This window comes from Scleropages formosus, chromosome 22 (assembly GCF_900964775.1).
Source record: "Scleropages formosus chromosome 22, fSclFor1.1, whole genome shotgun sequence".
Classification (NCBI taxonomy): Eukaryota; Metazoa; Chordata; class Actinopteri; order Osteoglossiformes; family Osteoglossidae; genus Scleropages; species Scleropages formosus.
This window is the reverse complement of record NC_041827.1, coordinates 183,298-208,120: the sequence shown is the minus strand read 5'-3', so window position 1 is coordinate 208,120 and position 24,823 is coordinate 183,298. Positions and strand designations below refer to the sequence as shown.

At 45.0% G+C, this 24,823-nt stretch overlaps 1 protein-coding gene and 1 long non-coding RNA gene across 4 annotated transcripts; both read left to right on the top strand.

The window, feature by feature from the left end:
• Positions 1–10,404, top strand: LOC108930469 (PAK4-inhibitor INKA2-like). 3 transcript variants are annotated; one of them, XM_018745721.1, is made up of 4 exons: positions 1–475; positions 6,693–6,866; positions 8,436–9,333; positions 10,051–10,404. In XM_018745721.1, exons 3-4 carry the CDS (start codon positions 8,442–8,444, stop codon positions 10,245–10,247), a joined length of 1,089 nt encoding a protein of 362 aa, XP_018601237.1. In that variant the 5' UTR covers positions 1–475; positions 6,693–6,866; positions 8,436–8,441; the 3' UTR covers positions 10,248–10,404. The 3 variants fall into 3 exon arrangements, with proteins under 3 accessions (XP_018601237.1, XP_018601235.1, XP_018601238.1); XM_018745722.1 differs by lacking the exon at positions 1–475 and adding an exon at positions 848–1,087; XM_018745719.1 differs by lacking the exon at positions 6,693–6,866.
• A 2,801-nt stretch (positions 10,405–13,205) lies between these two features.
• LOC108930473 (uncharacterized) lies at positions 13,206–24,656 on the top strand. Its single transcript, XR_001965852.2, has 3 exons — positions 13,206–13,832; positions 24,023–24,193; positions 24,375–24,656. It is a non-coding gene; the product is annotated as an uncharacterized LOC108930473 (long non-coding RNA).
• Positions 24,657–24,823: the final 167 nt, after the last annotated feature.

Genomic DNA, 24,823 nt, shown 5'->3' with positions numbered 1-24,823 from the left:
CAGGGGCTCCGACTTTTTTTCATGTGTGAACGAGACCGGGCACACATACGAACACACATTCATACATACATACAGGGTTATACACATGTGATACACATACATACATGTGTGTAGCTTTCACCAAGACGGAAATAAAGAACACTGACTGATTATGTTCAGTTGTATACTACTGGAACCGGTGAATTTGTTCAGGAACGAGGATGTTCGGCGATGACATCCTTGAGCCTCTTTTTCATTTTTCTTGCCCCGGATAAGAGCTACTGTAAGGAACCGGACCGCGGTTCGGTGGATACGTGCTCTGCGCTGTTCGGAACTCCTGTGTGAAGCGGGTATTCGCAACATGCTTACGCCCACGTGACGGAGGCTGTGAAACTGTTATTAATTAATTAATTTATGGGAATTTACGGAGGCAGCATTTTCGAAGTCTGAGCTAAAGAACATGGATCTATGCTTGAAACGCCTGAAGCAGGAACTGGTACGTACACACACTGGGTCGAATTCATCTGAGACTTAATTCATTACCGTTCGTGGTGGCGGGGGTGGTCTCGGACTCTCCAAGTCATGCCCGTTTTTCAGTGGGAATAACGGTCCGTCCCACAGACAGAGGATTTGCCGCTTTCCTTTGGGAAAAAGCCCCAAAATGTCAACTGACAGGGTTCGGAGTGCAAACGTGCAGTAAAGAGACGGTGCGACGCGAACCGAGCAGTGTTTAAAATGGGTAAATCGGAATCCCAGCCGTGTTTTCCTCCTCCTGTGCACATGAATTGTTTACAGCACCACACGTGTCCGGGAACGGTTGTGCTCCCTCTTCTTGGTTCACGAAAGTATCAGTAAAGTCAGTGTATAAAGACGAATAAGTGAATTACTCTCGTGGTTCCATGTTTTGCACACGGTAATAATTAACGGGATCAGGAGCAACCGAGCGACAACCACGAATTCAGATATACATAGCATTTTTTTACAAAATGAATTATGGTTAAATTGAAATTCTTATTTACTACTGCCCGCGTGTCGGTGTTATCATCATTAAAGGGAAGATTGTGCCAATTATTAGAGGATACAGAGGACTTAGCGACGCGGCACAACTGTGAGTGTAACAGCTGGCATTGAAATATTTTATCATTCATTTTTTGTGTGTGTGTGTGTGTGTATGTCTGTGTGTCTGTGTGTTTGTATTTCTCTGTATTTGCTTGTGTTTCTGCAGCCCTTGCGCTATTGACTGGAACCATGTTTTTTAGAATGCATGGTCAGATTATGGTCAGTGTACAACATTGCATTTTTAGCTATCAGAGAATAATCTATTGCATTTGCGTTATTCTTTGTCCAAAGCATGAATAGAGTGTTCCTCTTTTAAGAGTCTTCCTCTTTTTTCTATTCCCTAACATTCTAAGATGACACTTCAAAAAAAGCGCCTTAACGTTCATCTTTTAAGAGCCTCTGTTACCACAACGTAGTCTTTGTTCTCTAGGTGAATGAAAGTAAAACAGAGTTCATGTTCTGCTGCTTAACACCATGTACTTTCGGTTACACTCCTCGACAGAGAGAGCAAAATGAATCCTGCGCTTTATTTGACATTTTGGGGCTTTTTGTCACCCTAAAAAGCTAATCATTTCCTTTTTTTCATATAAGATGGCTGGACATGAGAGGTTTGGCACCAAAGGCAGGATATCATTAACTTTTCTTAAATTGCAGCAGCACTTGACACTTCCAAGGGAGTCTTTGCCTTTGTCACAGCAGCCAAAAGCAGAGCACATGATGTGCAGGTACTGGTGCTAAAACAGCACGGTAGCAGCATCTTTCTTGCACAGCCTTTAGCTTGGACCTGATGGCCTCATTTATGCTATGAATTTTGTAAATGCTACAGACCCAAAAGTAGCTAGTTAAAGTACAGCAATGTTAGTGATGTCTGTCCCCTTAACCATCATTCAAAAGATCTGGGCCCTTGGAAAAATGTAAATTAAGAGCTGTAGTTTTCCGTGCTTGACTCAACAGAGATGGGAGATCATTAAAGACACAGCTATAGTAACAGCTAATGCACTGTTCCAAAAACTGTGGCTGGCTTGTGTCTTCGCCAAAACTGGTTTCAGACACTTTTGAATTCTGCATGGAAGACGATAAAATGGAGCTGTTTCCTTTGCAAGGCATCCTTGAGGGCAGCCTCACCCTTGAGTGACACCAGTTTGCCTTGATGCCTTTGAGCTAGCACACAGACTTGGGACCTAAAAACTCATAGACTGTGTTATGGGAGTCATATCATAGCTTCTTGAAAGACGAAAACAGTCAACCATCCAACTGATCAGACAGTCACACAGTGAGAAATTAATAGCATGTGCTTGTTTAAAAAAGTGCCCCTTCACACTGCCCCCCAGCAAAGCACAATCCGCCATGGTGTTTTTGTGGGTGAGGGTAGGGAGGAGAGAGTAAGCTAGAGATGCCACATGTCTGAGGCCCCTTTCAACAAGAGCCAAGTGCCAAGACAGGAGCCCTGGGGAGAAGGGAGGGTTTGTATAAATGACCAAATTAAACACTTGTCCTCATGTCATTCAGATGCATCGGAGACACACAGTTCAGTCAGGTGTGAGTCCCTCATACACAGGGCAGCTGGGTCCTCAGGTTGAGCCATGTGAGCACTTAAGCAATGGATGTTGCAGCAGTGCTTTGTAATTCTCAAGGGGACAAGAAAGTCAGCCAGCCATGTACAGAGTTGCTTTTAATATCACTGGCCCCTCACCACCCTTCACAAATGTTTGTTTCACTGCATCCAAAAAGTTAGGTTGTTTCCAGGTTCAAATCCTTCAAACATCACCCACAAAATGTGCATGTTTGCAAGGACTTCTTCAATTCAGTTACATATACCTATATTGTGTGTATAATACATCAGAGGAAGGGGTTGAATTTCAAATAGATGTGTGGGCTTTGATCTCGTAGTTAAGACTTCCCTTGGTACGACAGGGGTGGTCTCTCCACTTTTATGTGATTAACAGTGATGCCATGTGTATACCTTTATTATTTGTCCTGAAAAACTGGAAATCTTACTTATGAAGGCCAGTGTGATGGAATTAAATTTATCACACTGGGGGTCACCTCCTGTCAAGGTAGTAGAGCTCACCATAAGACCATGGTTTGGCGGTGCTCCACCTTAGAGCCTACAGTATTTGCTTTTCTTGTGGTTTCATATTTCAGGCACCCCTTCCTTCCCCTCTGCTAAAATTGGCAGGGGTCGACAGCAGTTGTTGCACTTGAGCATGCGATCATTGTTTTCAGGGCTTCTCAGATAATCTTGTGCAGGAAAGAGCAAAGCGATTCTCTGGGGTCTTGGGCCTACATAGTACTTTTTACAAGAAACTTCCTTGTGAAATATCTGCCACAACTTTGTCAAGTTTTTTGTGAAGTCTCACCTCCTAAATATACTTGGCCTGATCTTAGCTGTGTACCTCAAGGGCCAGAGGCACCTGTACAGATCTATTGGACGGGCCAATGGCTATCATCTCACAATTGTCTGTGTGTCAAGGACTGGGAGGGAACCATGTGCTCAAAATGTTCCTCCAAAGCTCTCACACAGCAGCCCGATGTCTACCCAGTGAGAGGCATCGTGGCGCCAAGGAAAGAGACGGGCATCGTTGTAGTGTTTCAGATTTGTTCTGATTGCAGTCTTCAGAGGATGTGTAACTCTCACAAAGCTTGTTGACGTTCAAGTAATAATGATGTTTGTGATAAGAACATCCAAAAAATAAACAAGACTTCCAGCTTTGAAAGCTCCCAAAAAACAGGAAGGATTAAAATTATTGCTGAAGTGCTCATGACCGAGTAGTTAGGTCCTACTACTATGAGTTGCAGTTAGTTTTATTTATTAAGCATCTTTATATTTTGTACACAAGAGAAGCTTGAAAGCTGAAATGGGCCCTTTACTGCATTATTACAGGACTTGCATGTCTGAAGTGACAAGGTTTGAGTCCTGGTTTTTATTTATAGCTTCTGCATGGAGAAAGTCATTGGTGAATGTTTTCTTATTTTGAATATCTGTGTTGTATGAAATCTCTGTGCAATGCAACTACTCTCAGTGACTTTAAAGGCTAAATATGGCTGAACATGGATCTCTGAATATGCATATTCAATATAAATATAATGAATGTGGCCTGCCTTGGGTCACCTGGACTCCTCCTGTAGAGTCCTTACTCCTGCCTGAACCCTGAGTGTCGAGCTTCATCTTGAGCAGCCCTGCTTTGGAGAGGGAGACACTCTGAGGCCTGGAAAAGAGATTTCACTGTCCTTTGTGACCTCCTCCTCCTTCCAGCATTCATATTTAATAAGATTGGCTCTAAAAAACATGCCATCTATTATTTTTACCCAGGATATCTACCTTTCACCATGGTGAAGTCTCACGCAGCTCCTCACCGAAATGCTCTCTCACAGGCATGCGCCCACACACAGAGGCACCCTTTTGTGTTTAATCATGCCTGACATTTTATGCTTCAGCTTTTATAGTCTTCTTAACTCAACAGTATTAAAGGCCTTAGGCACAAAGAGCTCATCTTAGAAGGCACCACTGTAAATACCCAAAATAACAAGTACAAGAAGCTGTTCTTAATTTTAGAAATCATGATGTGCAGTAGACACACAATTTGCAGCAGACTTGCTGAAGAAAGTCAGACTCAGAAATGGATGTATGATGCAAGCAGAAACATAGAATAGCTAAATGAATGAACAATTAACCATTTAGTCACTGTTAATCTAAGAGCTGCTAGCCATTTTCTGCTCACTTTAAACTGGGTTTACAGTTATAATGGCTGATTATCTGGTAGGAAGATACCATGTGTACTGTGTGAAAAAGGAGCACAGAGCTGCAGTAACATTCAGACACCGTCCATTTGTGCTGACTAGCAGTTCAGAGAACCTGTCTCTGTATACATTTACAGCTTCATTTATTCATGTAGCAGATTTTACCTGTTCTCCAAAGCGACATACAAGTCAGAGTAAACACAAGAGCACCCAAAGAGCATATATGCATACTTAGTCACCCCTGCCAGGCATTAAGCAGCATCCAGCCTTGCCCACTCACCAGTAAAAAATGGGAAAATTCTGTTATATTGTGGAAGAAATACCTTACATGAGGTTAAACATCAAGGATCGCTTGGGAAAAGTCCATGGAACACCCACCTACTTAAAAGACACCAGAGTCCTGGGCTTAGCGTGAAAAAGATGGCGTATGTAGGGCACAGGGCTTTGCGCTCTGCTGCCACGTAGCACGGAGAGATTGGTCGGCAGCGTTCTGCAGTGCACATCTGAATTATTAACACAGCAGGCAAATGAGGGCACAGTAAACAAGTCATTCTCAGCGATGTCTGGAGGGAACGAGCCAGAGAGAGCTCAGGACAGTGATATTTTAGTTTGTCTGTGGGCCACGGCTGTCAAATCAGAGCCAAGGGAAGGTGCTTTTTTAAATTATGAATAATTATTCAGACCCTAGGGTGTACACAGCGCCACACTGCACCAGTGTAGGTTATAAGCCCCATGGAACATGCATATGGTCACATGTAAGCAGTTATTATGTACCATTTCTGAACATGTCTAATTACTTCTAATGGTGACAGTCATGTGCACTGTGTGGAGAGCCTCAAAGGACAGGGACAACCTAACTGCAGTAATTACTCCTGACCCTGTAACTACCACATGGAGAGCTAGCCCTCTTGTTGGGAACATATGATTATATGGGGGCTGTTACTTTACTTTTAACTGGGCCATTCCCAGGGTATTCCTAAGCAACACGTGCTCTGTACCCTCAAGCCCACTTTGGTGCTCATGACTACTTGACCTAGACGTCACTGGAAAAAATTTATCTCATGTTTCGCACTTGAATGGGAGGAATTTCCAGATGTCACAATAATCATGGCAGGGATCAGGGCCTGCCCATCTTTTTAGGGTCCAAAGCAGACAAACTTCAGTTTTAGCCACTGGTAAAAGCCAAATAAACTTAGCATTATTCTACCAAAATATAGGTGCAGAGGACCATTCCTTTAAAACACACACACACACACACACACACACACATTATCTGAACCGCTTGTCCCAAAGGGGCCGCGGGGAACCGGAGCCTAACCCGGCAACACAGGGCGTAAGGCCGGAGGGGGAGGGGACACACCCAGGACAGGACGCCAGTCCGCCGCAAGGCACCCCAAGCGGGACTCAAACCCCAGACCCACCGGAAAGCAGGACTGTGGTCCAACCCACTGCGCCACCGCACCCCCTTCCTTTAAAACATTTTTGCTTTTTAAAAAGAAACTTAGTATTTTCATATTACCTTTTTTCATTTAGCAAATTATTATTCATTATTTAACACATCATTATGCATCATTCATATTTACAGTTGAGCATGCCAGATTTTGCAAATTTAAGATAGCTACCGATACAGTACATTGTCCAATTTCACTTCATGTAAATGTAATCATTTAACAGACACATTTTTCCAAAGCAACACCCATCTCAGAGAAATACAATTTGTGATTATATTACATAAGCAGTTATACTAAGTAGTGCTTCTGTTGCCTGTAATTGAATTAGCTTTGGGAACAAGTCTGCCATTTGAGCATATGGTCCCCCATAAATATTGTCCTCTGCCCCCACCCTCCTCTCTCCATGACTCCCACCATTGTCAATCAAATGTGGTGAACACGCCCCTCTGTTTGGGATTAAAGCCTAGACACAGCCAATTGGGGTCCTAGGAGTGTCTCAGTCCCCGATCAGCAGCCAGCTTCATATAAGGCCTGGAGGCAATGTGGGAGGAAGCTGAGAGGACCGAGGCAGACAGGGGCAGACAAGGGCAGACAGGAGTACACATGGAGAGAATCCCTCTGTGAAGCTTTTTTAAGGTGAGCTCATTTCCTTTGCTTATCAGTGTTTCTGCTTTGACATGTCTCTAGAAAACAAGCTGAAATATACAACTTCTGACATACAAATGTTCTCAGCAAAAATGAGGCTGGTTGTGAATCATACTCTGGGCTGACGGCACAAGATCTATTGGCTCATTGTGCATAACAGCATACAGTTTAAAGCATATAAGTATATTCACACGCGAAAGTACATCTTGTGGGAATGTACGGGTGCTTCAGCAAGTGAAGTGACAGTGTTTTTACATTATTTGTGGCAAATATGAATTGGAGAAGCACAGGGAAAGGTTGTCAGATGTGGTTACTGAACTGCAATGACTGTGTGTGAATAAAACATAAACTAGTTTTGCTTCAGTCGCTCTCTATTACTTTGATAGCTCCATAATATTTTCTACAGGACATCTGAAGATTGTACAAGCTATTTTTACCCTGTATTGAAGAAGCACTGTCTAAATCATTTTTACTTATTGCAAATGACTTATTAAAGATAGTAGTGAAAATAGCAATAAATCCAACCAGCTAGTGTAATTAGAAGAAAATAGCAATTTGGTTTGGTACTATGGAAGGGACTAGATGGACTATTCATTGACTATAAAAGACTTTGACGACTAATAAAGGTTCTCCAGGAGAAATATTGTATACGCTTTCATAGCCCTTTGGTTTTGCCATCAACCTTATATCAACCTAAATTCCATTTGCAGGGCAGTTTGGTACTTTAATGGGGTTTTTGGAGCATGTGGCGCTAACACACTACTGTCCAGACAATTGCTCTCCTCTGCAGAAGGCAGAAGCCCTGCAGTGGGCTGGCAGGAGCCCTCTTGTAGGCACTGGCCTGCTGTACTACTGACTTGCTCTCAGCGGGGAGGTGGTTGAGGCAGATAAAAGGAACTTGCGGTGCCCTTGCCTATGAAGACCCACCCTGCAGCTGCCATGCACCCTGTGAGGTGGAGACCATATGGGGGCTCTCTGTCACTTGATAGGGGGTTCAGGATTGAAACAGAGCAGCAGCCAGCCAGGACACAAGACCGGTTGTGGAGATGAGAAGATACTCCCCATGCTGCAGAGAAAATTTACTGTAGAGGAGCAGGCAGAAATATGTTTGCAGTCATTATTTTACCATTCCAGAAGTTCCTTGATATTGGAATATGGACACACTGGAGTATGACATATTAAAAGAAAACAGTATTAGGAGTTGTTTTGGTACTGTGTTGAATCAAAGAGTTGCTGCCTCTGTGTTGCTCTTAGTCTGCTGGCAGTTTTAGTCCTTGAGTGAACCTTTGGGAAAAGAACACAGGGCTAACCTTTTCTTAGTGACACTGAACTATGAACTCTGAACTCAAAAAGCTCTTGCTGTGACGTGAACCAGGAGCAAGTCATATAGCAGGATAGTCAGGAAGACAGCAAGTTATCTCATCATAAGGTTAGAGTTAAGTGCTTAAGAGAATCCAAGGTGTAATCTGTGTTTGTCACACTAACAGGCTTTCTTCCATCTCTTCTTGACCCCCTGTCTTGTGCAACACCCCACAATCCCAAATTCCCCAATTCCTGTAGCTCTCCATGAAGGAAGCAGGTGACGGACTCTATGCACAGATGAACTCTATGATGGGAGCACTGCAAGAACTTAAGCTTCTGCAGGTCCAAACTGCTTTAGGGCAGCTGGACATCTCAGGGCTGCACACTAGAGCTCCACTGTCCTCAGCACTGGCACCACAGGTTTTGAGTTCTGCATGTGAGGAGTGGAAAACTCCCTGTGACAGCAGGACACCTGTCCAAGAGGAGCAGAGGAGATTCCGCCATCGAAGCAGCCTGGACACCTCATCCTGCTCATCCGGCCTAGAGAGTGGGGCAGTTCCCCTCCCTTTGACAATTTCAGGGTACAGTGCCCCTCAGGAGGACTACTGTGGTCCCCGTGTCAGTCCCCCTCCACCAGCACCACACCACTATCCACAACCCCCAACACAGATGGCAGACCTGCCACGCATACTTCATAGTCTGTCGAGTGAAGGTCCATCCCTGGACAGTACCTATTCCCAAGAGGGTACTGACGACTCCAGCGACTGGACTTCCTCACTCATGAGCCGCTGCCGCAACCGGCAACCTCTGGTCCTGGGTGATAACGTCTTTGCTGACCTTGTGGGCAATTGGCTGGACCTACCTGAACTGGATAAGGGGCCACTTGCACCAGGGGAGGATGAACAGGAGGAGCCAGCCCATTCTCTTTCACTCAGCCGCTCCCAGGAGATCTGCAAGAGGTTCTCACTTTCTGCTAACATCTTCAAAAAATTCTTACGAAGTGTGCGACCGGACAGGGACAAGCTGCTGCAGGAGAAGCCTGGGTGGATGCCCCAGGATGGCCAAGAGGCTGAGCTCTTCAAAAGGCCCAAAAAAGCAGACAAGCCCAAGGGTCCTTTTTATCTCCCATTTGGGGCAGGTGGACCTCAAGGCAAGGGTAGGTCATGCCCCCAGCCAGCAGATAAGAAGGAGCCAATGTCAGGGATTTTCATGGACAAGAGTCAGTTGGAGATGGTGGGGAAAGTGGTGCCAGTGTTTGATTACAGCACAGCTGTCTGGGTGTAATCACTGTGCAGGGCAGACAAAAGGAAATGTCAGAGGATAATGGTTCTTCCAAATCATCGCAAGGAGATTTTTTTTTTTTCCTCCACTGTGAAGTTCCCTAGGAGGGCATGATGGCGCAGTGGGGTGGACTGCAGTCCTGGTGTGTGTGTGTGTGTGTGTGTGTGTGAGAAATTCCCAAAGCAACTTTGCAACTGACAATCTGTTAGACCTGACTCATTTTGAAAAATAAGCGGGACTGCTTTCTATCAGACAAGACCCCCAGGTCACACCACACTTGATACCTTCATTTTAAATCATCTTACTAAAAAGAATCAAAGTGATTTTCCTGAAGAGACTTGCACTCTGGTTTTCCATTCACAGATGAGGTCCAGTGTGTCTCTCAAAAGTCACACCCTTAATTGTCTTGACTCAGTAATTATTTACTTCAAATTCAAAGTCCATCACTTGCCACCTAACAGTCCCACCAAGTATCGTTCAGGCGTAGTTACACTCATTTGGTCATATGAGAGGTCACTGCAGATACAAATACAGTAGTTGCGGTTATAAGAAGCACAATTTCTACTCATAACCAGCTTTGTATCATATGCAGTTTCAGGCACAACCCAGGCAACACTGAGGGAGGCCATGCTTGCTCGGGGCCAGAACCAGTTCTTCGGTGCCATCAGCCAGATGAAGCACCACGTGGACCTGGCATGCCCAGGCTCTGGCGGCCACTCTCTTGGGCTGCATTACGCACGGCACTCTGTCGGATTGCCCAGCACCATCTGCTTGCTCTTGATTATGTAACAGCTTAGTCTGTCACACCTATACAACTGCACCAAGAAGCTGAGAAACCTAGTTTTCTATGTCAACCATAATATGCACATCACATATACGTATTATCTGTAAAGTAGGGCCTGTAGACTGAGTAAATGTGGCATAATAAAATGTCCCTGCCTGCTTACCTTTATCCTCCTTGACATGCATAATTATGGTGAAAAATTGTAACACAGCTGGAATGCAATATTCATAATGCTTTTGTAAATCTAAGGTTATTGAGAATTTCTACATATGCCATTTGAGCTGCATCTGAGCTTTGTCCCAGAATAATTCAAGAAGTCTTTTTTAAAAGTACTCATATACAATTCAAACAGCCTGAGAAGGGGTTAAATTTAGCATAAAGCTGAATTTGCAGCTGAGTAAAACTTGAGTAATACTGCATGAGTCCATCTAATGTTAGTGAATGAATTCAGGAATTTTACATCAATATTGATAATTTACATAACCAGTAAATAGGTATTATTTGAATGAATATTCAGCATACAGAGTAGCAGTACAACCACACTGGCACAGGTGTCATTTCCAAGCAAACTAGGAGCTCTACTGAGACACCTCAGGGATAATTCAGTTACTTCAATATAAAGTTTTCAGTTGCAGTTGCAGTTTTCAACTTTGCACATTGGGGGAAAGCTAATAAATTGGGCCTGAATAAATTTTGTAATAACATGCAATAGTAACGGCACATTTGCCATGGGAATCACTCGCTCCTGATCTATTCCCAACTGTGAATAAGAAGTCTCTCTTGTGTTCATAACTCCATAACCCATCAGCTGGCCATGTAACAGCATTGCTTTCTCCCTTCTTCAAACTGATTTTTTTTAACAGATTAAAAAAAATTTCAAAAATAAAACAAATAGAAAAATGTTTGTATCCATTAAAATATGGAACTCAACCATTCATAAGACAAGGAGCTAGTATAGCTCTCAAGTCTTCCTTCTACTGAATTTATCATTAAATGGTTCAGCAAGGTGAGCTACTCAAGATACAGCTAGTCACTGTCTGGCTTTTTTTGCCTACTTACTTCATGGAAGGGCAAAGTAACATGCTTTATGGATTTTAAAAATCATTTTACATTGAAAAAGAAGTTTAGTTTTTAACAGAATACTAACAGGTACTTCTTTGGGAGAAAACAAATCTGTGTTCATGGAGTCACAAAACAGTAAGGTTCTTTCTGAAATCCAGTGGACTTTCTGGAAACCGTGAACTTTTCAATTGTGACACAATGTCTTCAGTCCTTCCTCCCTGTTTTATTATAGGTAATAAGAAGTCGATCCCCATTCAGACCACTGGGGTCCGTCTTAAACAGAAGAGATAAGGGAAATATTCCACTCAACAATTTGTATGTGTATTTGATATAATCCACAGAAATCTAGTTCAAAATAAAACTGACAGAATTTTATGGAGAGTAACTTTGCCGAGCAATTGACACTATCTGTTTCAAAGTGAGTTCACAGTACGTGGGGTGAGCACTATGTAAGTCTACAAGAATTGTGCCATTCTTTTGTTAAGTCTCAACTATGATGATTTCAGTTTGTGTTGACACCAGTCCTTGTGCAGTTACCCATTCTTTGTAAATTAAATGTTTTATGTTTACTGCTTTGTCTAGCTTTTCTTGAACATATGATTCATAAAGTGAAATGATGGCACCAATACCCCCAACACATCATATTAGAGACCCCTGATGCTGCCTGACTCATTCTCTCAGGCATTCTAGAAATACGGCACAGTGTCCTTAACATGGCTTCCTTTCCACTACAATGGTTAGGAACATCAGTGTAAATGGAAACCACACACACACACACACACACACACACACACACACACACACACACACACACACACACACACACACACACACACACAATTGCTATAGGGCTGTAGGAAGTCAAATGTACCATTAAACCATAATTGTGTCAGTAAGCATATATAAGAAAATTTTATGAAAGGCAGATATTTTCCCATGAAATGTATTTTCCAGTGCAACACAATCTTATGCAAGGGATTACCCCTGCTGCCACTATGTACTTACATAGCCACCATCAGGTGCATGGTTGGATGGGAATCACAGAGGGCTTCACATGTGAACATGGATGTTCAAGGATGGGGTGGGGTCACAGAAGCCTGCAGCTGTTTTCACCTCTGTGGATCACTCCATCTGATCCCATCATTGCAAGAAGGCTGTAGATGATCATCCCTCCCAGCCTCATGTCTGCAGCTGTCACAGCCCAAATACTCACAAAGCACGACTGGATTGCTCAGCCAAGGTACAGGCAGAAGAGCTGCACCCATTCTGTCTCCTTCCCTGTCTCACGGGAAACAGCCTGACAGGAAGGATTATCCTGTAAATGAAGTATGGGGCTTGAACCTGCCAAATCACTGCTTAGATGTAGTTCCCACTGTCACAGAGTTTCCCCGGGGCAGAAGCGCCGGACCCAAGCGCAGAGCACAGGAAGAGGTTTCAAGGGGCAATCCAGAAAACATGGTCAAAAAACAGGCAAAGGGTCACCAATGTGTGAACGAAGTCCAAAGGGAGAATCCAAGAGACGTAATCCGGGGAACAGGCAGGGAGTTGTGGTAAGCCAGGAAGTTACGGAGATACAGGAGAGGATTCAGGGAAACGAGGAGGAGGACGAGGATGGGATGAGAACAAGGATGAGGACGTGGGCGAGGATGAGGAATCAGGGAAGTCAGAAAAGCAAAGACAAGGTACGCAGATAAGTAATAACGTTGAACAAGGTTCCACGTCTGTGCATGTTCTGCGCCTCCTTTTTATGTGTCCGTGTCTTCATCCGCTGCAGGTGCTCCTCGTTGCGCCAAGGGGGGCATGATAGTACCTCCTCCCACGAGCAGCTCCCGCCGCTCTGCGATGACTAGGCGGATGGCCCCGGGGTCTGGGCACGGAGTGGTCTGGATGGAACACGTTAATCAGGTCTGAGTCCAACATGTCCCGGCCGGCCACCCAGCACCGTTCCTCTGATCCATAGCCCTCCCAGTCCACCAGGTATTGGAGGAGTCCACCCCAGCGATGGGAATCCAACAGTGCTCTGACTGCACAGGCGGGCACCCCTCCATCCTGTAGGGGAAGTGGAGGTGGTGAATCCAGCTGTGGTTGGCGTAGGGACACCGCGTAGGGCTTGAGGAATGATGCGTGGAACGTCGAGTGGATTCTAAGGTGTTGGGGAAGCCGGTAGGAGACCGGTGTGATGCAGCGGATAACCTTGAAGGGACTGATGTATCGGGGGCTGAGCTTCTTAGACATGTACATCCCCTGGAGACCTCTGGTGGACAGTCAGACTCTCTAACCGGGCGAGAAGGAGAACAGACGCCTTCGGCTATCCACCTACCGTTTCATTTGGGCCTGGCTCTGAAGGAGGTGTCGTTGTACGGTCTGGCACACCTTTGCGCTGGCCCTGTACCAGTCGTCCACAGCTGGAACATCGCTGGAGCCGGGCTGCCAGGGAAACAACGGGGGTCGGTAGCACATCGTACACTGGAACAAAGAACAGCCTGTTGAAACATGCGTCAAGGAGTTATGTGCATATTCTGCCCAAGGTAAGTATCACACCCATTGTCGTGGTTGCTGGGTGCAGTAGCTATGCAGGAACCGACTTATGTCCTGCTGTAGGCGTTCCACCTCCCAGTTCGCCTGCGGATGGTACCCCGAAGTTAAACTAATGGACACTCCCAATTTTCACTGAAAGGCCTTTCACAACAGGGATGTGAACTGGGGTCCTCGGTCAGACACGATGTCTTCCGGTAGTCCAAAGAGGCAAAAGACATGCAGAAACAGGAGCGCCACTGTTTCCAGTGCTGTAGGAAGTTTAGGAAGGGGTACCAACCGGCAGAACTTGGAGAATTTGTCAACCACAGTCATGATGGTGGTCTTACCATCCGAGTTGGGCAGATCTACCAAGAAGTTCAGTGCTATGTGGGACCAGGGGCGACTGTGCACCGGTAGGGGTTCCAGGAGTCCAGTGGGTTATTGATTCGATGGCTTAACCTGGGCACAGACTTGACATGCACGAACGTAGTCCTGGGCATCTTCAGTTAGTGAGGGCCACCGGAAATGTTTCTGTAGGAGCATCTGAGTTTTGCTGAACCCGGGATGTCCGGAGGCGGGATGATCGTGAGCCCATTGCAGGATAGTGGCTCTCATCTGAGGGACACATATTGTTTTCCGGCGGGTTTACCAGGTGGTTCAGGTTCGGTGATCTGGGCTTGGGCAAGCTCTTGAGAGAAGTCCCAATGAACGGAGGCAATGAAGTAGGTCCGGGGCAAGATAAAGTTTGGGTTGCGTTCAGCAGGTTCCCGCTCGTAGTTATGGGATAGAGCATCGGCCTTGGTGTTTTTGCTGCCCGGACGGTAGGATACAGTAAAATGAAAATGCATGAAGAAGAGGGCCCACCTAGCTTGTCGGGGGTTGAGTCATCTGGCCGTCTGCAGATATTCCAGATTTTTATGATCAGTGAGGACGACAAATGGGTGTCAGGCCCCCTTGAGCCAGTGCCTCCACTCTTCCGACACCAGCTTTATAGGCAAGAGCTCCCAGTTGCCGACATTGTAGTTTCTTTCTGCCTGGGACATCTTCTTAGAAAAGAAAGCACATGGATACAGTTTAGGTGGATCACCCTGATGTTGTGAGAGTACAGCTCCTACCTGGGTCTCAGAGGCGTCCACCTCCACCACAAATGGCTTGTCTGGATCTGGTTGGCGGAGGATGGGGGCCGAAGTGATCCTATGTTTTAGGGCCTCGAAGGCCTGTTATACCTCATCGGTCCACGTGAACCGTGCTGTCTTAGTGGGGGTTAAAGCGGTCAAAGGGGCAGCAGGGTGCTGAAAGCCCTAATAAAATGCCGATAAAAATTGGGAAACCCAAGAAAGCATTGGACGGCTTTCATGGTGGTGGGTCTGGGCCACTGAAGAACTGCCCTAACTCTGTCAGGGTCCATGGCGATTCCATCCTTACTCAGCACAAACCCTAAAAACAAAATCTGTGCTTGATGAAACAGGAATTTTTCTGCCTTAACAAAGAGGTGGTGCTGCAGTAACCTGCGCAGCACCTGACAAACCAGCTCAACATGTTGTTTCCGAGATGGGAAGTAAACGAGGATGTCATCCAGGTAGACCAAAACCCCATTGTGGATGAGATCACCAAGGACGTGGTTAACATAGGCCTGAAAAACACTGGGAGCGTTACTGAGACAGAACGGCATTACTAAGTATTCATAATGACCCAGGGTGGTGCTAAAAGCAGTCTTCCATTCATCTCCTTCTCGTATGCAGATAAGGTTATAAGGCACTACGTAGATCTAGTTTTGTGAACCATTGTGCCTGATGGATCTGTTCAAGGGCAGCGGTGATCAAAGGTAAGGGGGTGAGGGTACTTTCACTGTAACACTGTTCAAGCCCCGATAGTCTATGCAGGGATGGAGGCCCCTGTCCTTCTTTGCTAGAAAAGAAAAGCCGGCCAAAGCCAGTGAGGTGGAAGGGCATATTATACCTGCTGTAAGGGCCTCCGTGATGTAGCGCTGCATGGCCTGCTGCTTGGGTATGGACAGGGGGTATACCCGGCCTCGGGGAGGTGTCGGCCCAGGGGAGGAGATCAATGGCACAATCCCAGGGTCGATGTGGTGGAAGTACTGCCGCTTACTCTGCTGTAGAATGGTCACCTTGCCTCAGGTCCAAGAGACACTCCTTAGCGCCCTGGTCAGCAGAGGTGACCCCAAACACTGCCGCGAAGCAGGCTTTGAAGTCTGTATAAGTACACTGGGAGCAGTTCTCCCAGGCAGCGGTGGCCCAACCCAACGCCCACCAGGTCAAAAGAGAAATCAGGTAAGAAATCCGGTTCTGATCAGAGCAATATACATGGGGCAAACTTGAAAAGATGATCTCACACTGCATAAAAAAACCCGCACACTTGGATGACATGCCATTGTACCTTATCAGTGTTGCCAGCCGAGGGTCGTGTTCAGGTGGTGGTAACGATGCAGCAGCTGCAGGGGTGGGCGTGTTCTGGGCCGGTTTTGCACGCGTGCACAGACCTTTCTCTTGCAACACACTTACCAGATCTTGAAACTCACCGGTCAGGTTTTTGAGTGCGTGCTCCTGCACTCCCGGCAACACCTCCTGGGCAGAGAGTACACGCTGGAAGCACGTTTGCTCCGCTGAATCCGGAGGGGAGGCGGAAACTTCTGTCACGGAGTTTCCCTGGGGCGGAAGCACCAGACCCAAGTGCGGAGCACAGGAAGAGGTTTCAAGGGACAATCCAGAAAACATGGTCAAGAAACAGGCAAAGGGTCACCGATGCGCAAACAAAGTCCAAAGGGAGAATCCGAGAGACGTAATCCGGGGAATAGCCAAGAAGTTGTGGTAAGCCAGGAAGTCGTGGAGATACAGGAGAGCATTCAGGGAAACAGTTTAAAGTTGGAGGAAGTTGGTTGGTAACTCATCACTGGCAGTCTTTTATCCTCATGTTTCGGTTAGAAGATTTTGAGCCCAGAGAGTGTCTTGATAGTGCAGCACTGTCCAAATCAACTGGAGCCAGAGTTAGGAAATGTAGAACATCTTGGCTAGGAAATCTAAAATCTTGATTGAAAGGTTTGTAGGCAAGGCACTGGGGTGGTCACAAGACTGGGAGGCATGAGCACAAATATGTGCCAGGTGTCTTTTCTTTCATTCTCTTTTCTCAATCAAAACAATTTGCTAATTTGCTGAGAGTCACCAGATAAACATACATATATAAAGTATACTGATGGTATCTGTGTCTCAGAATACTTTTTGTCCTATTCCATCCTACTTGAATTTTGGCTTTTAGCTTTACTGTCACAACCATGAGTGATCTTGAGTGGAACCACTTGGAAATCAGGTCTACTTAGTCAGCAGGACTGATGTTCTGCTACTTCACTCCAAGGCTGTAGTGTAATGGGGATATATTCACTAGAGCTGATGATGGAGGCTAGACCTTAAGCTGTACCTTTGTGTTTTCAAATGCAGTTGTTAAATCAGTATCAGGGGAAGGATCTGAATCCAAGTGTAGCAACAATACAATATTACATTTGTATAGAATGACTTACAATGTTAGGCCACCTACAATTACTGTACTTACCCATTTATACAACTGAGTAACTTTTTACTGGTGTAATTTAGAGGAAGTATGTTTCTCAATGGTACAAGAGTAGGAACAATATTCAAACCTGGGTGCTTCGAGCAGAAGGTGAAGGCTCTAATCACTATGCTGAACCCGTCCCACAGAGTTCCCTGTAGGTCACTTAATCAAAAAAAACGTTCCTTTTTTTCTTATTTTTATGCATATATCCACTCTGGAGTGGGGTAAGGTGTGTGTGTGTGTGTGTGTGTGTGTGTGTGTGTGTGTGTGTGTGTGTGTGTATATATATATATATATATATATATATGCTTGATCTGATATATTAAGGAATGAAGTCGAGAAAACAGAATGTCATTAGAAATTAAAATAGTTCACTGGTAAGGGTAATGTTTTGATATCCAGCCATATGTTCTTCATCAGGTTTCTATCCACATTAAAACACAGCCTCAGATGGTAGCTGCATCCAGAATCACCCAGTCAAAATGCAAGAGTCAGGACTCAGCTGGCATTTCCAGAGTTTGATTAGAGAGTTGTAAATTGCAGGAAAAACAGAATAAATTTGTCTTCATCCTTAAATAGCAGAATATTTATTCATGTTGACTTAACATTTGCCTGGAATGTAATCATTGCATTATTTCAGTCGATGCAAAAGGTCAGGAAACCAGTGCACATATTGCACTTACCAACCCAATTTTTGCCCATAATTAAACTCCAGCAAATGTGTTTGGAGTGATCAAATCAGTAAACAACTTTGTTATTTGTGAAAAGTGTATGCACTCAGTGTGGGCTTCATTGGATTGCGGTTACTTTGTGTAAACAGATAACAGGAAGCTTAAACGTGACCTTGGCACTTTCACACTTTTGCTTCTTAAAAACTCTTTTTCTCAACAAAGGCAGCCAGTAAACCATCTCCAAAGTACCCTTTCAAAGTCTTTAAATCCCTAAAGCTGAATAATTGAGCTTCATATTAAGCCGCTGTTATCTTTGGGGGATAATAAGTCGTCTGTGTTGCTACTGCATGTCTCCCAGCAGACATTTTCCTGTTTATCAAGTAAAAGTGGCCCGACTCATTAGTTCCCCTCCACCCCTGCACCTATCATTAACCCAGATTAGAGACAGCTCTCACAAATGATCCCCAATTCTAGGCTATTAACTGGGGGGGTGGGCCATCAGGACAACATGCAATCTCGCAGATCATCGGAGGCCTTCTGAGGGCAGCCACCATTTCATCACGTCTGCATCCATTTGATTCATCACAATATTTGCCATGGCTTTACATTTTTCATACTTTTCCAAAGTGATTTATTGAACATTTTACAAAAACATGGAGCTGAAGGCTTGTTTAACATCAGAAATCTTCATATCTGAACTCAATATCAGCATCAAAAAAATCATTACATAAATGCTAATTGTAATCCACCTGTGATTAAACAGAAGTTGTAAACATACCTGAATATGAAAGCACTCAGACATGTGCACAGTATATTCAAGTTGAAGGCATAGTGAAAGGCACTAGCTTTTGAGCCTTTGTTGGGGAGAGGGGCAGGGATTCTGAAGTCACAATTCAGAAGGTGAACAAAATGTTTGCTTCCCATTACAAATCACCTCTGCTTCGACACCACTCTTTTTACCTGTTCAGTTCAATTTGGCTGTAACACTCAATATGCTTTCAGAAGAGGCTTTTAAGAAAGGAATATGGATGGGGGAGGAAACAATTGATTTCTGTTCTTGAAGTTGTCCTTGTGACAAGTGCTAAGTATTGCTGGAGAGCATATGTTGTGTTTTGATTAAAACATGCAACAATTCAGCAACTTCTAAGTAAATTAATTCAATTCAATAGACTCATCCTTATTATTTACACTGAGCCACTGACTTCCATGGACCCTGGACGTGAGTCATTCTTGGTGGTGAGGCTTCAAACTACATTTGGTCCAACACCAGGCAGTAAGGGACCACTGCCTAGTGGCACCTAACAGCTCTCAGACCCTCTGCTGATTTCCAGGCCATTACTAGCATGGTAAAAGGTGGTGACAAAGATAGGAGCCCACATGAGGAAAGGGCCCACTCAGACATTCCAAGGCCCCCTGAAGTTTCTGGAGTCTCCGGCAAATCACCGTGTCCTGCAGTCAGTGATCCATAATCTCCCAGAAATTGTCCCCTGTGGAATTGTTCAAGCAGGTAGTTGTCATTTCTTTTAAGGTAGAACCTTTGAATGGATACCCTAACATCCCCTACCCTGACATTTTCTCAGAGTCACGCTGTCTGCAAAATTTATTTTAAATTGGGGGGGGTGAGCAATATTCTTTCACACAGCCCAGAATTCCTCACTACAGCCCTCTTTCTAGCCTTCAACTTTTCTTTTTGCTGGATGACACTCTATGTGACTGCAAAAAGCAAGGAAGATACCTGGTTGCAGCAGAGATGAAGCTCTGCCTGGTGCACAGCTTGTGGAGTGCTGGCGGAGAAGGATGCACACAGCTTGCAAGCTAGAGAGTGTGTGATCACATGTAGCAAACCTCTGTCATTTGTCACCCACTTGTTCATAATGAAGTGGCATTTGAGGTGTCAATGTCTGACACTGAGCCGCTGAAGGGTGTGACATTTAGACCCACATTCCCTGGCCTCTCAAGATTCACAATGACTGCCCCCGTGTGTCTGTGCACTCATTCATTCTGTGGGGCTTTGGAACAGAGCTCTGGGTGCTTCTGGGGAACATTTTCTATTTGAGTTTCACTTCCCTCTAGGTACAAACAGCAAAGAAAAAACTGAGCAAGACATTGTTTTCAGGGGTCTTTTTACAGGATTATGAATGAATGAAAAACTGCACAAAGTTAGAGATGCGGTTTAATAATTTTATCGTTCACTGTCTTTAAGATAAAATGACCATACCAACAACGACTATAACGTGGCAGTTGAAACAAAGCCCCTCTGACTATACTATAGCAAAGTCCAGGCTTCAGTTGGAGTGATCCATATCATTTGTACTCATCATTTTCCACAGTACAGTGTTTAAAATTTTTATTGCCATCTTTACATGTACATTACTTCGTTTACCAGACATTTTTCTTCAAAGCAATTTTCAATGAACACTATGAAGTGTTATCAAACCACACCTTATTCACCAAGGTGATTTACAATGGGTCAATCATCCATACTGGAGCAGAATTTCTGGCATCTGCTAAATTGTGCAACCAAATGGAGTAGAGGAACAAGGGAAACACTCTCTCTCTCTGTCACTCACACACATTATGGGTGACTTAGATTCATCAATGCACCTGAACAGTGTGTCTTTGGACTGTGGGAGGAAACCCACGCAGACACAGGAAGAACATGAAAACTCTACAAAGACTGAGCAGGGTTCAAACCCATGCCCTCTTACACCATCCAGGCGCTATGACACACCAGTACAAATTGCCATACCACCATGCCGCCCGTCTATATATACTGCTTAAAATTGATGTACGCTGTTTGTATGTAGGTGGCATGGTGACACAGCATGTAATACTGCTGTTTCACAGCTTCCGAGCTGTGGCTTTGTATGGCACCTTCAGTCCAGCTCTGCATGAAGTTTGCACGTCCTCTCCACAGATGAGCTCTTACTGACAACAGATGGATAGACCAATATTTACATGTTAAAAATAAAACCTGTAATGATTTATGGTGACTGGATGTGAAAATTAATATACTGTACACTGTAATATAATACAGTAAAAGTAACAAAGCTGTACAACTCACCCATTCACTGCCTTTCATTAAGAACTTGTCCCTGTTAGGGTTGCGGCAGCCCAGAGCATATCCCAGAATCACTGGACACTAGACTAAAATCAGAACACCCTGGATAGAATGCCAGTCCATCGCGGACAAAGTTGTACTTCAGTAAATACCTGTAACTTGTAAAAGAACCCTGGTAGTGTGCTTAACACTGCAATCTGTTTTTGGAGAAAGGTATCAGGTAAAGGAGATAATAACATGTAATCAGTATGAGCTGTAAGAACTGTCATGTAAATCTTCGTGTATGTCCCTGACAGCACTTGACAGGATTATACACTCACCGGCCACTTTATTAGGTACACCATGCTAGTACCGGGTTAGACCCCCTTTTGCCTTCAGAACTGCCTTAATTCTTCATGGCATAGATTCAACAAGGTGCTGGAAACATTCCTCAGAGATTTTGGTCCATATTGATATGATAGCATCACATAGTTGCTGCAGATTTGTCAGCTCCACATCCATGATATGAATCTCCCATTCCACCACATCCCAAAGGTGCTCTATTGGATTGAGATCTGGTGACTGTGGAGGCCATTTGAGTATAGTGAACTCATTGTCATGTTCAAGAAAGCAGTTTGAGATGATTTGAGCTTTGTGACATGGTGCGTTATCTTACTGGAAGTAGCCATCAGAAGATGGGTACACTGTGGTCATAAAGAGATGGACATGGTCAGCAACAATACTCAGGTAGGCTGTGGCATTTAAACAAAGCTCAATTGGTACTAAGAGGCCCAAAGTATGCCAATTAAATTTTCCCCACACCATTACACCACCACCACCAGCCTGAACCGTTGATACAAGGCAGGATGGATCCGTGCTTTCATGTTGTTTACGCCAAATTCTGACCCTACCATCTGAATGTCACAGCAGAAATTGAGACCCATCAAACCAGGCAACGTTTTTCCAATCTTCTATTGTCCAATTTTGGTGAGCCCGTGCAAATTGTAGCCTCAGTTTCCTGTTCTTAGCTGATAGGAGTGGCACCCGGTGTGTTCTTCTGCTGCTGTAGCCCCTCTGCTTTCAAGGTTTGACGTGTTGTGCATTCAGAGATGCTCTTCTGCATACCTCGGTTGTAATGAGTGGTTATTTGAGTTACTATTGCCTTTCTATCAGCTCAAACAAGTCTGGCCATTCTCCTCTGAACACTGGCATCAACAAGGCATTTTCACCCACAGAGCTGGCACTCACTGGATATTTTCTCTTTTTCTGACCATTCTCTGTAAACCCTAGAAATGGTTGTGTGTGAAAATCCCAGTAGATCACAGTTTCCGAAATACTCAGACCAGCCTACCTGGCACCCACAACCATGTCATGTTCAAAGTCACTTAAATCACATTTCTTCCCCATCTGATGCTCCTTTTGAACTTCAGCAGATTGTCTTGACCATATGTACATCCCTAAATGCACTGAGATGCTGCCATGTGATTGGCTGATTAGATATTTGCGTTAACAAGCAGTTGAACAGGTGTATTTAATAAAGTGGCCGTGAGTGTCTTTATAAACAGTGAACAGTGTGAAATGGTCCAATGTAGAGCATTGCTGACACCCTATGAGTGGTTCCAGTGGTTCTATTGGTTCCAGTGATTCCTCCATGTTTCTCATTTGTCACTCAGGATAAAATTGTTTTATGACTGCAAGTCGCCCCAGTCTGTGTTCACAAGAAAGTCGGCAAGTCTGGTAACATGTCAGTCTGAAACTAAACTGTAATGAAGCACGAATGGGGGTCCATCCAACCCAGCATCCCTTTTCCCTCAAAAAGTTTATTTCATGTGTTAAAAATGCAAATGAGACCCAAATCACAGGCCACACTCTGAAAGTACGTAAATGGCCCAGTGAAGGGCTGAAGGGCTGAACACTGCCCCATGCACCTCCTTTCCTAAGAGATGCCCTACAATGCTATTGTTTTGTCTAAAGGAATTCAACCTGGGAATTACAGCTCTTTCCCCTTGTTTATTTCCCTCTGTCTTCGGCTCACAGTGTCTCCCTCCTTGTCCGTGAGGACTGCTCCACACATGAAGCAACCATGCAGTTTTTTGTTCTGCTTACTGCGTTTTAAACATGCAGCTTCCATGTCACAAACCCATTTCCTGACCACGGAATGATCAGGTACCCCTGATGCCCCAGATAAGTGGGTGGAGATCTGCCATCTAAGCCATGGGCAGGCACTCTCTGTTGACCCTCTTGGTGAGGTCCAAGCACCCAGGGACCTTCGTAATGAATAGAAGTCACTGTTCATCAGCATGTGACAACGGTAATTAGTGCAGAGCCCCCCTTGGAAATAACCAGACACGGCACATTAACACAGCCCCAGGACCGGGTCTAAATTCAACAGCGACCACTTATTAAAGTGCCTCTGATTAGGACTGCCTTGGTAACCAGAGCTGAGGAATCATAGGGAAACTACAAGCAAGCCCAATAGATTATCTTCACAGACAATGAAAATTAAACGCTGAAAACTGAATGAAGTGTGTACAACTTGATAAACTCTTTTCTCATAATGCTAAAATATTACATCATGTTCCATCATCCCATTGGTTTCCACCTGAGGTGCATATTAGTGAATATCTTAAAAGCCAAAATCATCCCTGTATTTGCTTTTAACATGATTATGCTTTCACTCAGCAGCCCTAATGACACTCTTACTGGCTCTATTGATCTGTTCACATAGGTATTCCTTCATCTATCCTACATCAACTCTCATCTCTAAGTAATGTGATGTACCATGATGTCTCCAATCACTCAGAATACCCTGCCTTGCTAGCTACCACTGAATGGAGTCTGCATCCCATCTGTCACACTGTATATGATAAAGTGAATGACATCTCAGTACAGTGTAGTGATGCCTGTTGTCAATCGTTTTTCTAAGGCTTGCCATCTGGTGCCCCTTCCCAAGCTTCCAACTGCCATGGAGAGCGCTGAAGTTCTCTTCCTCCACGTGTTTCGTCTCTTTGGTCTGCCCGAAGACATTGTGTCCGACAGGGGTCCCCAGTTCACGTCCCGGTTGTGGAAGGCGTTCTGGAAGAAACTAGGCGTGTCCGTAAGTCTCACATCGGGTTATCATCCCCAGGCAAATGGGCAAGTGGAGAGAATCCAATAGGATATTGGTCGGTTCCTGCGCAGTTATTGCCTGGAGAAGCCGCAGCAATGGATAAGATTAGATTAATGGATTAATCTTACACCAGCCCCAGTTGTCTTCTCCTCCTCCGATTCCCCTACAGGACAGTGGTGCCCTGGCATACGCCATGCGGGCCTTGTTGGATTCCGCCGACGTCGGGGAGTCCTGCAGTACCTCATTGACTGGGAAGGCTACGGGCCGGAAGAGTGCTGTTGGGTGGCTGCTATGGACATCTTGGACCCGGACCTGATCGCAGCTTTTCACAGACACCATCCTGACCATCCAACGCCCAGGCCTAGGGGGTGTCCCCCGGCTCGCCGTTGAGCGGCAAGAGCCGCTCGTGGAGTGGGGGGGTACTGTCACGCCCACGAACTCGGGGACAAGCAACACCAGGGGCTAATCAGGCTCCGGGAGCATAAAAGGGCAGCCCGGACCTTAGGAAGCTGCGGAACCTTGCTTCAGCCTCGTGACTCACCGGCGCTCCTAGCAACTGCTCCTCGTGATTGACTCCCTGGTCTGCCTCAACTCCTTGCCTGTCTTTGAACTACGCCT